Below are 17,937 nucleotides of genomic sequence, written 5' to 3'. Positions count from 1 at the left end.
CCACTTCTCTACACACATTTTGTCCATTCCTATACCATCCTCCCCTCTGGCAACCATCAGTTGGTTCTCTGTATTTGTGTGCCTATTTCTGCTTTTTCTTTGTGTGTGTGTGTGTGTGTGTGTGTGTGTGTGTGTGTTTTAGGTTTTATATATAAGTGAAATCATGGGTATTTGTCTTTGTCTGATTTATTTCACTTAGCATAACTCCCTCTAGGTCCATCCATGTTGTCACAAATAGCAAGATCGTATTCCTTTTTATGGCTAAGTAATATTCCATTGTGTGGGTATGTGTCTGTGGATATAAATACACATCACATTTTCTTTATCATTAAACCATTTTAAAAGTAAAAGTTCCCTTCAGGTATCAGTCTGTGCCTTCTCTGTCCTTTCAGGGACAGTTGGTGGGAAGCTAACTTTAATACATTTGTTGATAGACTGCCTTCTTTAAACATGAAAATCATTCATATCAGGGGTGGAAATCAGATGGTCAATATTTTAAACCTAAATGCTTTGGAGATTTTTTTTTAAAGGATTTAATTTACTTATTTGAGAGAGAGTGAGGAGAGAGTGAGAGCACGAGAGAGAGGAGCACAGAGGAAGAGGGAGAAGCAGACTCCCTGCTGAGCAGGGAGCCCAAGTCTGGGCTCTATTCCAGGACACTGAGATCATGACCCAAGCTGAAGGCAGATGCTCAACCAACTGAGCAGGTGTCCCAACCTTTTGGAGACAGACATATCATTTTTAGCAAAAAGTTCAAGGTTCTGAAGTACCCTTGGGAAGGTAGGAATAACTCTAAGATGGCTCCAGTGCTTTACATAAACTGACTACAGACAATAAACCTTTTCCATGCAAATGGTTTAAAGCTATTAGGGAACATCAAAGTTAATCCCTCTAAGTCACCCAATTGCCCAGATGTAGCTTTGTCATTTTCATCTGTCTCTGATTTCATGGTGGTAAGACTATTGACATCTTAGTTTCTTGCAATATAAAAAAGAAAACAAAGAGGGAAGGCTAAAAGAAGGACCAGGGACTACAGACTGACCCTACCATGTCAGTGAGTTCAGTCATTCCTGCAACAGAAAGCCCGTTTATCACACATTACAAACCACATCTCTTTTCTCCTTGCCAGTCCAGAAATGAATTGCTTCAGATACTCATCCTAATTTTTCTGTTTGCTACCATTTTGATGGATCCTTCCCAATTTAATTTTTTAAATATCTGAAATCGCATCTTTTGTTATAAAGCTCATATAACCACTCAGAGAGAACTGTTTTACCACTTCATCAGTTCTCCATGAGAAGAAAAATTTTTACCTGTAATAATACTTGCACTTTGACATTGTAATAATATATTCTTAATAAGGATTCAGTATCTGTGAAATTATTATTGCCAATTATTTTCACAATATGATCACATAGACTTCAGTGTTCTATATCAGAGACAGTTGAGAATGCATCTGCCAAGATTGACTTGGAAAGCTAGAATACCATTCTGGGCACAGACTGGCACAGATGAATGGCTTTAAAAGATAATCAAGACAATAGAAATAATTATCATGTTAGGAAGGCAAATCTAATGACTAACCAAGTACAGGGTAAACAGCCAATCTGGGGGAAAAACAGTAGTGATTTTCTAAATCCTTACACTTTGTCATTCTTTACAATTCTGGGATTTTCTTCAGTGAAGGGGTGCCTGGGTGGCTCAGTGGGTTACAGCCTCCGCCTTCGGCTCAGGTCATGATCTAAGCTGGGATCGAGCCCTGCATGGAGCCCTGCATCGGGCTCTGTGCTCGGCAGGGAGCCTGCTTCCCCCTTCTTCTCTCTCTGTCTGCCTCTCTGCCCACTTGTGATCTCTGTCTGTCAAATAAATAAATAAAATCTTAAAAAAAAAAAAAGACTTCAGTGAAGAGAGACTAGCTTCCAACATCAAAATGTCTTAGAGTAAATATAATTAGTTCATAAACCAGCCTATTGTCCACTACTTGTAACAGCCAACTAGAGTTGCTTCATTTTTAAATACAAAAGGGAACTTGGAGATCATCTGGGTCATGCTCTTCATTTAATGGGATGAGAACAGAGGTCTGGAGAGGCTAAGTGACTTGCCCAGGGTCATCCCGATAGATGTGGGAGGCAGAGCCCGTTACCAAGATTTCCACCCATCTCCTGTTCCACCAGCCTGCCTGCCCCTTGTCCTGAACAGGAGGTCAAACCTAGGAAATGGCATATAGTCTAGGACTCAATCAAACGGGCCTGTAAGAGTCACAGCTTACCCTTTGCTGTCTTTGTCTGTTCGAGTATTCATAAAAATGAGATTTTCAAGGCTTTTGGCTCTGTAAACACAAAGAAATTCAAATAAAAGACTACATATTGAAATAAAATTGGGTGGTATCTTGAGAGGTTAGATACAATAAACATTCTTCATGAATTGCTCATTTACTCTTATTGAATGGAAGAACAGAAATCCTTTGGGGCAATTATGTCTGAACTAAATGTACAATTCTGAGAGCACTACTCCATCTGCTCGTACATTTCCATGCCAGAGGATACAACTCCCTTCCAGCAACCGTCTGAAAGTATAAAGCAAGCAATCTGGGAGATCATATTTTCAGGTTAGGGACAGATGCACTTACCTTTTCTCTGTTTGCTCTGCCTTAGGATTTGCTCTGAAGAGACCATCCAGACCTTGATTTCTTTAAATGCATTGAATAAAAAAAACCCTCATCAGTGGTAACAGCAGATACGTAACTCTAGAAATATAGACCAATTTATATTTCTATAGATAGATAGGAAGTAGAAGCTGGGTAGGAAAGATGAGCAATAATTCTTAAAATTGCTTTATTTCAAATAGGTATTTTCATAGACACTAAACTGCAGTGGACCTCGGAAAAAATAAGATAGAAAATACAAACTGGGGATCCACACAGCCAACAGGTCCGTGATGCATTGTATGGATTTCACAGAGTGTTTTGTTTTTAATGTGAGCCAATGTTTACCCTCTGTCTTTATAGATGAAGAAACTGAAAAAAGCAGCACATTTAAATGAATTGTTGACAATAAGTCACAGTAAGATCACTGTTGTCAGATAGGGTATGAACACCACACCTTTGGACGCTCCGAACAATGAGCTCATTTGAAACTTAACTTGTTTCTCTGTCTCTCTAGTCCTTACCCATTTCGTATGTTAGGCAGAGTAACAGAGAGATCACCAAAACTGCACACACTTCCAACATAGTCCTCAATTATTATAATCTTTAAAGTGTGCAATTCTAACGGATTCAAAATTAAGGAGGTAAGTCTAACTAAGACTGTAAGTGGCTTTTGTAAAGTATAGACCTGAGAACAGTGACCAAACTAAACTCTGCCCACATACTTATATATTAATATAAAATATCCATATTTTATATTAAGAGAACTGTGGTTTTCTATGTAACTGTCTTACTAAATAGAGTGTGAACATCAAAGATACTTTAATATTAGTATCTTTAGATTGTAATAACCATTTATAGCAGTGACGAAATGATAATTCCTGCAAGCTTTTTATTCAAGACTTGTAGGCTATTTTTTAACTTATGTGGGTCCTTATACTCAAATACTTAAAGATATAAGAAGCCATAAGATGCAACTCAATAATAAAGGGAAAAAATAGATTTTTTCAAATCTTACCTATTCAAGCTTTTGTTCATTTTGATAAGATTATCCAATTCTTCACTTTTGGAATAAACAAACAAACAAACAAACAAAATCTCACATCAGTAAAAGCCAGCCCTGAGTCAAAGAGCAGGTCTACCTGAAACCACTGTTTCTGAGTTCCTGGAATACAACACATGATACCAAAATCTTGTTTATCCTTCAGGGCTCTCTTCAGATGCCTCTTCCTCCAACACACAGTCCCCAGTCCTTCAACAGAATACAGTCCTCTGAATTTTGGAAACCTTGCTGCATTTTGTTTTGTTGTCGTTGCTGTTGTTGTTGGGTTTTTTTGCATCTCTTTTATGGCACTAATACTACTATATTTTGTGATGTAGCAGCTGCATACTTCTCTCATGTAATGTCCCTGCTCCTATATCTCTTTCTCACACACACACACACACACACATCACTTAAAATTTACAACTGTGTTTTGCATTGGATTTTCTTCAGTCTTTAATACCATATATTTTAAACAGTAAATATTTAATACAGGGTTTTATTTGAATCAACATATAGAGGCACATTGACTAATTATAGATTCTATCTTTATACAATGTACCTACACAAAGTAGCTATAGGAAAACACCTGTTCATCAGTAAATCTGGCTGTTTTTTTAAATTGTGATCCTACTTCCTTCCAAGTCCACTAAATTTGTGATCTTTTGTCTGTATTTGAGAACTGCAACTTTCTGGTCGCTTCCTGGGGAGCAACCTATTTAGGCTAAACTCCTGTGTTCTAGAATATCCCTTAGCATCATCTCAGTACAGGTCTCTCTCCCAAGAAGGCAGTTTTAGTGGGCTTCTGGTTCCTGTTTGCCCCTGATAGCATTCTCTCTCTTTAACATTTGTTATTCCTTTGCCCCCAATTTCTCTTGCCTTCCTAGTCTAGTTTTTAGATCCCACATCATGGTTTTCCCTTCTTCCTGCTCTAAATTGCACATTTTCCACACCTTCTCAATGTTCCTTCTGCTTCGTTCTGAGTCTTCCGTGGTACTGACCAGGAGGTTATGAGTAGTTACATATTCAGGGTCTCAGGTCAGGGATACACAGATCCCAACCCAGGATCCACCACTTATTAGCTGGTGACTCTTGCCCTCTTGCCCTCTCAGTTTTTCCATCTGTCCAAAAAGAATGCTAATTGTACCCACCTGAGAAGAGAATCAAAACACTAATGAGTCTAAATTGTGTAGCATGATGTCTGGTAAGTCCTAAACTCTCAATTAATTTTGGCCATTATAGAAAACAGTTCCAAGTCTACTAAAATTATCATTTAATAAATGCTTGCTATATTTATTTTTTAAACTGCCTTTAGAGACATCAAGACTTTGGCTCTGGCTAGACAGGTATAGTTGCTGAGTCATACATGGGCTCTGAAGATGTCTGGCACAATATATAGCCATAAAAGCTTAGAGACCCTAAAAACATGTTAAATTCACATAGGTGAATCCTTTCAAGAAATGTTACATATTCGGTGGTAGGATCAAAGGCTGAGGGAAAAATACTGAAATACAAATCCTGCTGACCCTGACAAAAAATAGATTAACATACTAGCTAGTCCCTTGACACAATGCCTCAGCGTTGTTTCTTGCTTGAAATTCCACTGTCCAGCTCTGAGAGTATGAATCTGTCCATGTCTCCAAGGAAAAGAGCAAACCTAAGAATCCTGTAAAATGGTAGTCTCAGACCTTTCTGACTAGTATGAGTCACAGTGAAATGATGATCAGAATTTAGGGTTGCTCATGTTTATCACAAATGAATGGGCATAAATCATGAGAAGACACTCTGTGGTAAATTAAACAAAATGGAGACAATATTCTCACTAGGAAGTTGGACTTTTAAAATGACCTTGTATCAAGGAAAGCTTTGGATATTAAATTTCACCATCTTATGGGTAGTAAATTAAATGTTCTTAATCAGATAGGAGTCCACTTCACACAGGAATGTCACCAAGAGCAGCTCGGGGGATTAAAAGTTATTTCTAGTCCCCACAGATGGCCCACAGTGATGGTAGTTGGTTGTGTCGATCTAACAGACACTTTCCCTGGCCGTTGTCAGAGCAGTAACCTTTCCCTGTGAAGAATGCATCTTGCTGTGGAATTAGTTTATTGTGCCTACACAGAAGGGACAGAACTAACTGTAGTTCTTGTTTTTGTTGGCTTTGTGCCAAACCAAATTTCTCTTCAGCATTACTCATATGTCTGTCTTTCAAACACCCCCATCACTCACCAAAAAACTGTTCAATCCCTTTTAAAAACAAAATATTACCTCAATAAGTGTAAATCGATAAAAATAAGAGATCCAGGCTCTTTGACAAGAAAAATGGAAACGAAACACTCAGGATACTTTCTGGAGTCCCCTTCCAGATTCAGAGCTCCAATGAGTTTCATTTACACAGAAGAAATACCTGTCGCTTCTGTTTCTTTTCTCAGGTCTTTTGGCGGAGACTGCACTACCTAATCACACTTAGCATTGCTAAATTCCACTGAGTGAGGAGGATTTTTGTAGGAATGTGATTTAAATTATGGCATGTTTATACTCCAGGTTTCCTGCTGTTCATCATTCTTTACCATAATCTATTATGTAAGCACCTACTTTGCCTAAAGCATTGTGTCAGACTTTGCAAATGACTTATGGTCAATAGGACAAAATATTTGCCCAAAGAGATTAAAGCGATGATAGAAAAGATGAAGTATTTATATAGATACCATGAAATAACAACAAATATGATTAGTTGTTCTAACACATAAATAGTGGGGCTCTAATAACTTAGAGAAACAGAAGCCACATCTCCCTGAATCATTCTGGGAAGACTCAACAGAGGAAGTGATATCTGATCCAGATCTTGAAAAATAGGTAGGCCTTGAAGGGATTGACACAGTGGCCTCGAGGCTAGGAAAAATGGCCCTGTGGGTGGAATGGCATAAGCAAAGGCAAGGTATTTGGAAACCGTAGGAAGAATGTGGTTTCATTTGGCATTGCATGTGAGGTAAATGTAAAGGCAAAGTCAGAAATAACTCTGGAATGTTAGGTTGGAAAGAGCCAAGTTAACAAAGGTTAAATGTAATTAAATGGGCAGTGGGGAGCGAAACAGTTGTTCCAGTAGAATTTTAGGAAGAAAACTCTGGCAGTGATGGCTTAGGAGAGGAAATGGTTAATTTAAAATGACTTGGGAGGAGCACCTGGGTGGCTCAGTGGGTTAAGCCTCTGCTTTCACACAGCATTGATTGCATCAGCTCTCTCCTTAGCAGGGAGCCTGCTTCCCCCCCCTCTCTTTCTGCCTACAGCTCTGCCTACTTGTGATCTCTCTCTCTCTCTCTCTCAAATAAATAAATAAATAAATATCTTTTAAAAAATGGTTTAGGAAAGACTGAGTGAATGTAGGTAAATCTGGATAGCTAGTCTAATAATCTATGATGGAGTTGATGCAGATTTGAACTGGGGTGAGGCCATGTGGGCAGGAGGAGAATTTTAGGCATTTTATGCATATATGGCAGATACTACATTGAGGGGAAAGACATGGAAGAATCAAGAATGATTCCAGAGAGGTGAGCTTGGCTGAAGGAGAGAACAGAAAGAAGTTAGGAAATAGCGCACTTGGGAAGGAAGGTCAATATGGCCTAAGACATTCTAGCGAGGGTTCTGGGAAGACAGGTAAGTTGAGATCTGAGCCAGCAACATAAATACAGGACACGGATTTGGAACAAGGTCAAAACCACAAACAGCTGAGGTGAAGGAGATGAGTATAATCACCAAAAGACAAAGCAGAGGAAGAAGAGTACTGGAAATGTCCATCTGACCCACTTTTCAGGGACACTTATCTAAAGAGACTGATTCTTTCTTCTTTTAAATTATATTTGGTAAACAGCATGGGGATCTTGTTTATATCTGGAACTTCTAAAGGTACTGGTTAAGCTTTTTTGAAACATAAAGAAAGGAAAAACATAAGCTCAAAAGCTCTGAGCTCTTACCCCTTGTTAGTTTTCTGAAATGAAGTGGCCACTTTGATGATGTTCTCGAGATCCTGACCCCTTCAAAGGATGAAAAGGAAACACAAGTCAATGATAGTACAGTACAGATATCTTTGAGGTTGTCTGAAATTTATGTTTTCAGTAAAGAAAACAATAGTCCACGTGTTCAGGAATTATTGAGTTTAACTGCATATGAAATAGTTCTATCGGGCGCCTGGGTGGCTCAGTGGGTTAAGCCGCTGCCTTCGGCTCAGGTCATGATCTCAGGGTCCTGGGATCGAGTCCCGCATCGGGCTCTCTGCTTAGCAGGGAGCCTGTTTCCTTCTCTCTCTCTCTCTGCCTGCCTCTGAGTGTACTTGTAATTTCTCTCTGTCAAATAAATAAATAAAATCTTAAAAAAAAAAAAAAGAAATAGTTCTATCATATCAGCTCATGGGGTTTGCAGGTGTGGGTGTGGGCACACGCAGGTGCACACTCCCCGCCTTTCCCCCAACCCCCCGCCCCACAGCAGTCATTTCACTGGGCATTGGCTCTGCCATCTAGTGCTCACTGAAATAACTACAGTTTCTCCTGAACACCTTGGCTTCTCTCTAGTTCTGTACTTAGAGGATATGGAAAAGAAAGCAGAGTTAACTACTCAGGTAAACACAGAAGTGTGTTCAGAGATTTTTTGACCAGAGCCAAAGAGCATTAAGCAACATGTCCAGATGATTAATTCATCCCTCACATGTGGTGAAAGCGTCTGTCTTCTTAAGCTTCCAAAGGGAAAGTACATTTTAAACTACAGGGTATTTGGAAGCACCTAACATAGAGGGGTTGAATCCACACAAATCTCCCTAGTGATCATGGAAAGGAATAACTGGAAACATCCTCACTGATGTTCCTGTAATTAGGAACTGTGTTTCATAGCCTAGGAAACAGTCAAGAAAACAAAGAGGCAGCCCACGGAATGGGAGAAGATACTCACAAATGACACTACAAAAGGGCTGATATCTAGGATCTATAAAGAAATCCTCAAACTAAACACACACAAAACATATAATCATGTCAAAAAATAGGCAGAAGACATGAACAGACACTTCTCCAATGAAGACATACAAATGGCTAACAGACACATTAAAAAAATGTTCATCATCACTAGCCATCAGGGAGATTCAAATCAAAACCACACTGAGATACCAACTTACAACAGTTAGAATGGCCAAAATCAACAAAACAGTAAACAACGTATGTTGGAGAGAATGTAGAGAAAGGGGAGCCATCTTACATTGTGGGTGGGAATGCAAGTTGGTGCAGCCACTTTGGAAAACAGTGTGGAGGCGCCTTAAGAAATTAAAAATAGAGCTTCCCTATCACCCTGCAATTGCACTACTGGGTATTTACCCCAAAGATACAGATGTAGTGAAAAGAAGGGCCATCTGTACCCCAATGTTCATAGCAGCAATGGCCATAGTTGCCAAACTGTGGAAAGAACCAAGATGCCCTTCAAAGGATAAATGGATAAGGAAGATGTGGTCCATATACACTATGGAGTATTATGCCTCCATCAGAAAGGATGAATATCCAATTTTTGTATCAGAATGGATGAGACTGGAAGAGATTATGTTGAATGAGATAAGTCAAGCAGAGAGAGAGTCAATTATCATATAGTTTCACTTATTTGTGGAGCATAAGGAATAACACGAGGACATGGGGAGATGGAGAGGAGAAGACGGTTGAGGGAATTTGGAGGAGGAGATGAACCATGAGAGACTGTGGACTCTGAGAAACAAACAGGATTTTGGAGGGGAGAGGGGTGGGAGGTTGGGTGAGCCTGGTGGTGGGTATTAAGGAGGGCACGTATTGCATGGAGCACTGGGTGTGGTGCATAAACAATGAATTCTGGAACACTGAAAAGAAATAAAAAAAAAACAAATAAAAATTTTTTAAAAATAACTGTTTCACAAACAATGTCTCATAGAAGGTTAATAGGGTTCCATGAAGAAAGAATTTTGCAGTCAAGTAAATTTAGGAAATATACCCAACTTTTGGAGATTCAGAATGTATATAAGCACATTGAAGGTTCTGAAGAAACCTGCGATAGAGAACTCTACTTTGTTGTGTCTCCTAAATGGGTCGGCCATGAAATCCTTCTTTCACGGAACATGCATTGACATCTTGGGGCACATGGGACACAGCTTGGGAAATGCTGAGATGTGGTTGTACTTGAAGTTACTAAGTACAAGGTAAATATTATTCTCCCCAAAGGTAAGGTGTCCATGTGATGTATGTTTCAAACTCGGACTTTTCTGAGAATCAGGGGAGATAACAACAACAAAAAAAACCCCAAAAGTACACAAGTTTTGAACTTTGAAAAATCATTGGTCAAAATGGATAAGATGGTAAATTTAATGTTATATTTTTACCATAATAATTAAAAACTGGTTTATCATAAACCTATAGAATAGCATTATTTAAACCTAATTTTTAAAATAGGGTTTTTGGGGGGGCACCTGGGTGGTTCAGTCAGTTAAGCGGCTACCTTTGGCTCAGGTCATGACCCCAGGGTCCTGGGATCAAGCCCCACATAGGGCTCCTTGCTCAGCAGAGAGCCTGCTTGTTCCTTTACCTCTGCCTGTGGCTCTGTCTACTTGTGTTCTCTCACTATCTCTCTGTCAAATAAATAAATAAAATCTTTTTAAAAAATAAAACATAAAAATTGTTTTTTTTCCTAAAAAATAAAAAAAATAATCAAACCAGGATATAACCAAAATCTATACTGAACCAGATAGGATGAGTAAGACAATGGGCATAAATCAGGACTATTATAGGGAAAGCTTACCCAAAGATCAATACTATTTGCAAGCCTTTTTCTGATGATGTGGGTAGAGCTGGATATGGCCTTATTATACAGCCAATTCTAGCAAAGCTTTTGTAGAACAAGTTCAGTAAAATGACATATTTACACCTATTCATTTAAACATCAGCACAACTGTATCACAGACCTTGGGACCTGATTCCCAAGTACTGGGAATTTTCCCTTCTTAAGGGGTTTATTTTATTCTATTATCATGTTCAGACAATTTTGGTTGCTTTCTTAATGTAAAGCTAAGAATAGAAATAAAAGGAACAAAATTCTGTAGGTACATATAAAAATATTAATTACCCGCTATATTGAAGCCAGCTGGAGGACTGATTTTGTCTATTATTGATTGTCTTATATTTTTAAGTATTCTAATAAGACAAACATTATTACTTCAACAATTACATAGATATAAATAGAGATCATTTTACCTTATATTTCTTTCAGCAGATCTGTTGGTTTCTGTATTTACACCTGGTTTAGGTGGACATATTTGCCTATATTTTCAAAGTAAAAGATAATATCTGTTAGGTAATAAAAACACTTCTCTGCTAAATATAAATTTTTAAGGAAACATTCATGTTCAAAAAGATCACAGAGTGTTGGATCAATAGCACTGCTTGAGATAGCAAACTTCACTTTAGCTCTTTTGGTTGGCTAGAACTCAGCCATTTCTTATTTGAAATTCTGAACTCTATTGTAATTTGTAATTTAGCTTATCTCTTTTAATATATTTTCAACCATTAGATATATCTAGAAATATCTGTCTTAAATGTATTTATATTCATCTTATTTTAGTCTCCAATCATCAATAAAGCATTTTCATACTTCTCTCTTAAGGCTCTTTTTCGTTATTGGGCATCAAATGAATGCTTTTTTTCTTAAAGACTTAATCTATTTGAATACAGTCCAAAAATATATTTTCTCAGATAAGATGGGAAATACCTTAAGTTTCTAATACACAAAGTTAATAGAATAAGTTTATGATATTAGGTTCTGTCACAATTTATGATATGAGGTTTTTATCTGTTATTTTCCTAATTATCTGATTGACCTACTTATATATTCTTGCTTGTTCTCAAAAACCTATATTCAACTATTTTTTGTCCTCCTGAGAACATGTGTTAATTACATAGGAAACACTTCCCTTTCATATTCTTTCATTAAAATCATCTTACTGTGATTAAAGTAATCACAGAGTTTAAAACATGCAAGTTGTCCTAATTTTATTTTTAAGATCACTGGTAGAAGAAAGAAATTAAAGTAATAAAAATGGATTAGACCAACTCCCATGAAATTTAGCTTTTTTAAAAATTTACACAAGCTTACTGCTCTAGAGTTGCTGATTTTAGACTAGAATTTCGATAGTACTAAAGCCAATGTATTTAAGGATCCCTAAAAATTCCTATTCAAATTAAAATTTAATTGCTCAATACTACAAAAGGAAAAATAATATAAGATAAAAAACTCCAGTTATTTTAAGAGTATAATTATAATCATTGCACAAATAAAAAGTTATAAATTTGGTCTATATCTTTCATTAATTCAATGAAGAAGTATTTTCTTGGCTCATTAAAAGGAAAAGTAATACCTTCTCACCCTAAGGACAAAATTTCAGATTCTGCAAAGTTTCACTGAATAGATATTCAGACCTGGGTTTTTAACTCAATAGGCTTAACACCTAACGCTACAGAGTTCTGCTGCCCAGTCAGCATTTCCTAGCTGAAGTTACCCTCTTCCCAAAGAATAGTTCTAGAATTTTCCTTCATGTTGTCAACAAAAATCACCATCAAAATGTAAAAATACAAAAGAATCAAAGGCAGGCAATCAAGCGGATCTAATGTACTCAGTCTTCAATGAGATATTTTTAAAATCTCACAATGATAATGGAAATGTGCAACGTACGTCTCGAAAAACAGCTCAAGATTACTAAACAGTTTAACAGAAACACGTGGGAAATTTTTCAGATCTTTGAATTTGTTTCTAAGTATTAATTATAGAATGTCAGAGATTCAAAATGAAAAAACAAGTCTGTCTTTTTTCCCTTGATTCAGAGAACATTTTTTAATTGCAATAGTTTTGAAATAAATTGCAAATTCCTTAGCTAAAACAATACTAAAAACCTACCTAGAAGTATTTCTAAAATAAGGAAGGTTTGAGAAGTAACACAAAGTTTTAAGAACATCTTTCATCAGAAAATATAGCTTTTTTTTTTTTTTAGAAAATATAGCTTTTAATGGGAAACTTAAGTGTGTACACACACACATACACACACACAGTTTCTATCTAGATTATCTATGTTAAATACTATATATGTATACATCTATATCTATGTGTATATATACACAGGGACAGAAAGAAAGAGATTCCTTAAATAATGCTTCCTCATACATAAATTAGAAGAAACCAGAGGATAAACATTTTCTGGACATGAATACTGTTCAGCTCCTATCTTGAAGGTGTATCCATAAGACAGGATGTGGCTATAAGTATTCGAAGGCAAACATAAATACGCACTTGTGTTGGCAATTAGAAAAGCTTTATAAGTGCTTCTTCTGTGAATATGTGCACAAAACATACCCACGCTTTGCACAAAACAGGTCACAATTCATTTGCTTTCATTTCTTTAATTTCTTCATTTGAGCAAGAGATTCTGGAACGCCAGGTCTCACCTATTCTCCTGTCTCAGCTGGTTAGGAGATGAAACAGGAGAACTGGGCTTTGGAGGTATTGGAGGGTGAACAGTTGGTTCCCTTTAAAACAGAAAACAGCAGTTCATTTCACCATGGAGACATGGCAAATTTTAGCATCTATTAACCAAATGTACTTACGGCCTATATGGAAATAACTCATGCATCTTCCACACCCCTCACCCCCCACCCCCGCTTTGCACGAGGTAGCTGAAAGGCTAGAGTCTATACAGCACTAAACTTAAGAGGAGTCAAATATTTAAATTGTGGGTATTTTCAAAGTTCATTTAATCAGATTTTTGGAAACCCCATCCCCTCTCACTATAGTTTGAAATATAATGTGTCCTTTTAAAAGCTTAATATTTTGCTAGACTATCCAGCTCAAGCTGTGGCATTTTGGGTCAGCAGCGCGTGAGCATAGTAAATGGTTCTTGGGCATTAACATATAATCTTCTTTAAGAATTATGTCAACCATCAGGCTGCTATGGAAACAGCAAGAAAGGTTTTCAGTTTTACAGACCTCAAGATAAAGTTGATTTGAAGCTCTTAACTAAATCTGACTTAAATATTGGCAGCACAGGCCAGTCTGCTGCTAGCAAAGCAAGTATATACTGTCAGCCTAAACTTTCCAACCAAGAGCCAAGGCAGACTCTGAGCCAGTGTGATTTGATAACCTAGGAACTGCAGACAGGCAATTATGTCCATCATTTGGATGGAGTCAGTACCTTACCCAGGTCATGTCATACCCCCACCCCCACCGCTACCACCCTAGTGGTTCCCTGTTAAATTCCATACCTAGTTAAAGTACATTTGTGATCTCGACTCCAGGTACCCCTCTGGCTTCTGCCGCATGCTAAGTGAGCACGTAGGCTCTGGAGTCCAGCTGTCTGAACTGTCAGAGCTATGTGATAATGGGTCAACCTGATTCCATCTCTTTATTGTAATGACCTTTCTCATAGGATTGCTGAATGTTGTCAGGACTAAATTAGACCATGATCTTATTTCACAAACATTTATTAGCAGCTTTCTACATTAGGTACTCTACAAAGCGGATAATCTGGCTCCGTAAGCACCACCTCCCCTCGACCCCGCCAAATTTTGCTAGGAATCCTTGGGCAGTGTCAGTAGCTCAGCTACTGGTTTGTGGTCATGGTTCATGGTCATGGAATTAAAGCTAGTCGCCATTGTTTTTCCAATGGCCCATTCAGCAGCTTAGGGGGCAGAAACAGAGGAAACCGAGAGTTGGATTTAACTAAGTTAATAATTCAGCCAAGTGAGGGCAACAAAGAGAATGGTGGTGAAGGAGGGGAAGCGGGATGTGAGGAAGTGATGACAAGGAGGGACCATGGGATCTGAGATGGACATGGAGGGAACAGAGGATATGAGGGGAGAGGAAATGTGAAAAGTCAGTGGATTGGTGGTTGGTGGGGACAAGGCTGAGAAACTTCTGGAATCAGAGGACTGGTGAGAATGAGCTGAATGGAGCAGATAGAAAGTAGAAGCAGAATGGGAAGATTTTGAAATTTGTGTGGTTATTTAGAAGGGCACGATCTATGGGTGGCTAAGGTAGGACAAAGGACAAATTATTGGAGAGAAGATCAAGAAAATGAGAGGTCAAAGTGGGGAAGGATCCTCCACATGGATTTGGAAATCACCGAGCATTATGACAGGAGACACATGTGAGACAGACCATAAGCCTGGTGCCAGCATCTTCAAAGAGTGCGGGTGAGTGACTCTGAGACCTACAGATGACTGCAATGAGGAAGAGGCGCTCCTGATGCCACGATTTCAAGAAGATGGAGCAGTTCTAGGGAGGAGAAAGCTAAAATTGATAAGCAGTAGCAAAGAGGAGCAAACTAGACCTCTCCACTTCCTCTGGATCTTGTGGAAGTGAGTCCTCTGGGAGAGCCCAACAGAGCAGAGTGCCATTGAGCCGCAGATGAGACTGCAGAGCAGCCCGTTGTGATGAGAACAGTGGACACATCCAGGGTGGTACTGTGGAAGGTTTGAGTGGTTAAGCTACTGTTAGGTCAGGTCAGGCTCCGTGTCGGACAGAGCTCTGTGGGACTAGTCCTGGTGACAAGCAACGATCAGAGTGGGCTTCTCCTGGGGAATCCGTAGCCATAGGGATGGAGGACATGATGCGATTAGTTCTAAATCTTTCTCAGCAGAGCATGGGAATGATTGTCCGGGTGACGGGCAGTGGAGCAGCAGAGCGGAGAGCACGGTGGGTCTCCTGGCTCTTGTGTGGACAGCGGCACTGAAGGCCGGAGAAGGGCCTACAAAGCATTTAAGCTCTTCCTGGCTCACACTAAGTGCTCGCTCTATGTGTTGTGCTGTGGTTGTTATTACCCCATGGGAACCCAATACTTAACTGCCAAAATGCTTGCACTCCTAACGACCCCACCACCATGTGCTCTCTGCTCTCTGGCCGACATGCTTCTCCCTTTCCCCTGGATACTTCCTTCTTGCCCTTCAGACTTGGCTTGGACATTACTGAATCTGGTGGTACCAAAGCTGTGCTGGATATATCCTTATGTCTCCCCATAGTACATCCTCTTTATGGCCTATCTCTCACTATTTTGGATTACAAATAATTTTCTGTCTCTATACTGGGCTATAAGTTCCTAGAAGGATAGTTATATCCCAAGTACTAGGATTGTGTATGATTTTGGTGCTCAATAAAGATGGTGTTGGAGGGGGAGACAAACCATGAGAGACTGGACTCTGAGAAAAAATCTGAGGGTTTTGGAGGGGAGAGAGGTGGAGGGGTTGGGTGAGCCCGGTGGTGGGTATTAAGGAGGGCACGTATTGCATGGAGCACTGGGTGTGGTGCATAAACAATGAATTCTGGAACACTGAAAAGAAATTAAAAAAAAAAAAAAACAAATAAAAATTAAAGATGGTGTTAAAAGAGGGGGTGATAGGCTGGATTTCTATTTGGTAAGGAAGGAAATGAGTAGTGAAGAGGGGCTTGAAACTTCTAAAATCTGTTCAAATTTAGCAAAAACAATTTATAAAAAAAAACAGTTCCCTGTTCTGGTTTAGTGCTAGATTTTACAACGAGATATTATTTTATTTGAACTACCATTATCTCCTCTTCTCAAAAAATATCCCTGTGTGGGGAATAATGGGATATCACAAGTGATAATGTGTCTTTTGTGTATCTGCGTGGATTAGCTGATTATATGCTTTTCTTCCAGGGGCAGAGGAAAGGGGTAAGAAGATGGGTCAGTCCTGGCTAGTAAATCCAGGACACTGGATATCTGTGAACAGGCAAGAGAGAGGTAAAATGATGGAAAGGAGGATTGCAAAAAGGAGAAAAAGGATGGTGCCAAACTTTGCTTATGCCAGAATCACATTGATAAAAAGTTCCATTTCTTCCATGTTACAATGGCTAAGCCCTCAGAGAGGTGGGTAAATATCGACCGGGTGTATCCAGGAAACAGACACGGGGAGAGAAGGAGAGCTGGGGACACGGTGCAGATATGCTTTGGGGATGACTCAGAAAGAAAAGGTGGGCAAGCAGTTGTGAAGGCCAAGAGAAGCAGAGGAACACATTTATTTCCGAGGGTGCTGCATTCAGGCCCCCGCTGGGCCAGGGCTAGGCAATGCCACATTGACTTCCGTTCACCTCAAAAGAGCTTTCATTTGCATCTCTGCAATGACAGCCACAGATGACAGAACCCAAACCCTTAGGGGCAATGAGAGAAGTCATTCATGCCATGCCAGGAGCTTGATGGGATGCCAAGCAGGGGGATTAAAATGCAAGAGCGAGGCAGGAAGCTGTGGCCGGGAATGTTTTGAAGAGAAGCAAACAAGAGACATGGATGTGGCATGATCCTGTTTGAATACCGCTTTGAGATGCAATGTTTAAGCTTGGATAAGTTGACCCTTGGCTCTACCCTCTGTCTTTCCCTCAAGCCCCCAAGACCCTTTGCAGGGTTGACACCACCACATTAATGGCTATTATTGTTAAGAATAACTTCCAGGAATAAAAAGGCAGCTTTCACAAGAAATGGGAAAATTTGTAGATAAAAGCCCAAAGGCCAGAACTAATAGAAATAACCCTGTGAAGCAGTTTATGTTACTTCATTTTCACATGCTGCTACAAAGATCACTTCTTTCCATTATGGCTTTTTTGCACCACATGCCTGGCTCTGTGACTTCTGTTCGTCTGCCTATGTGAAGAGCATTTCATTACTGCCGCACACACCCAGGTTTGAACCAAGAATAAATGACTGTAATGTTTAATTCTGAGTTTTGTTTTTACTTTCCATTAGGCTTAGTCTTTGTTTCCCACACACAGAATTTTTAACAAGGACAAAGGAGATGGAACTTATATTTTTTTGAGTTTTAGTGCCATGCTAACTTTTCCAAGGGAATTTGGAAATTGGAAATTGGGCATCACAAACATTATTTTAGTCCAATCATACATCTATCCCCTGGAAAATGGTTTTTTTCTAATGAGTCAATAAGGATGAATAATTTTCCTTGCATCCTGGTGCCTAACCAGGGTTCCAACCTAGTTTTTCTAATGTTGAATCTCATGTGCTTCTCTATAATGTACTGCATTAAACCAATACTCCTTTCAATATTCCCAGGGAAGATCTAATAATGATAGATTGTCCTGCCTTGCTTCCTTGCCCAAGGACGGCATTGTTAATGAGCGTTTATACCACAGATGCCCCAGGTATAATGTTAGGACACATAGCAACACAGAACAAAATTTAAAAACTAGAAAAGGG

The 17,937-nt window shown here is 39.0% G+C and overlaps 1 protein-coding gene across 7 annotated transcripts in view; it reads right to left on the bottom strand.

Moving 5' to 3' along the window:
• Positions 1-17,937, bottom strand: part of SCEL (sciellin) — a 324,048-nt gene that overhangs the window by 40,834 nt on the left and 265,277 nt on the right. For all 7 annotated transcript variants that reach the window (XM_059377692.1, XM_059377693.1, XM_059377691.1 and 4 more), the window contains 6 exons: positions 13,172-13,252; positions 10,931-10,996; positions 7,658-7,717; positions 3,663-3,707; positions 2,630-2,689; positions 2,270-2,329 (listed from right to left, as the gene is read on the bottom strand). In XM_059377692.1, the coding sequence (XP_059233675.1) occupies positions 2,270-2,329; positions 2,630-2,689; positions 3,663-3,707; positions 7,658-7,717; positions 10,931-10,996; positions 13,172-13,252 (372 nt within the window). The remainder of the gene's footprint in view (positions 1-2,269; positions 2,330-2,629; positions 2,690-3,662; positions 3,708-7,657; positions 7,718-10,930; positions 10,997-13,171; positions 13,253-17,937) is intronic.

The sequence above is a fragment of the Mustela nigripes genome, chromosome 15 (assembly GCF_022355385.1).
Source record: "Mustela nigripes isolate SB6536 chromosome 15, MUSNIG.SB6536, whole genome shotgun sequence".
NCBI classification, from domain to species: Eukaryota; Metazoa; Chordata; class Mammalia; order Carnivora; family Mustelidae; genus Mustela; species Mustela nigripes.
This window is presented reverse-complemented; position numbering and strand designations above follow the sequence as displayed.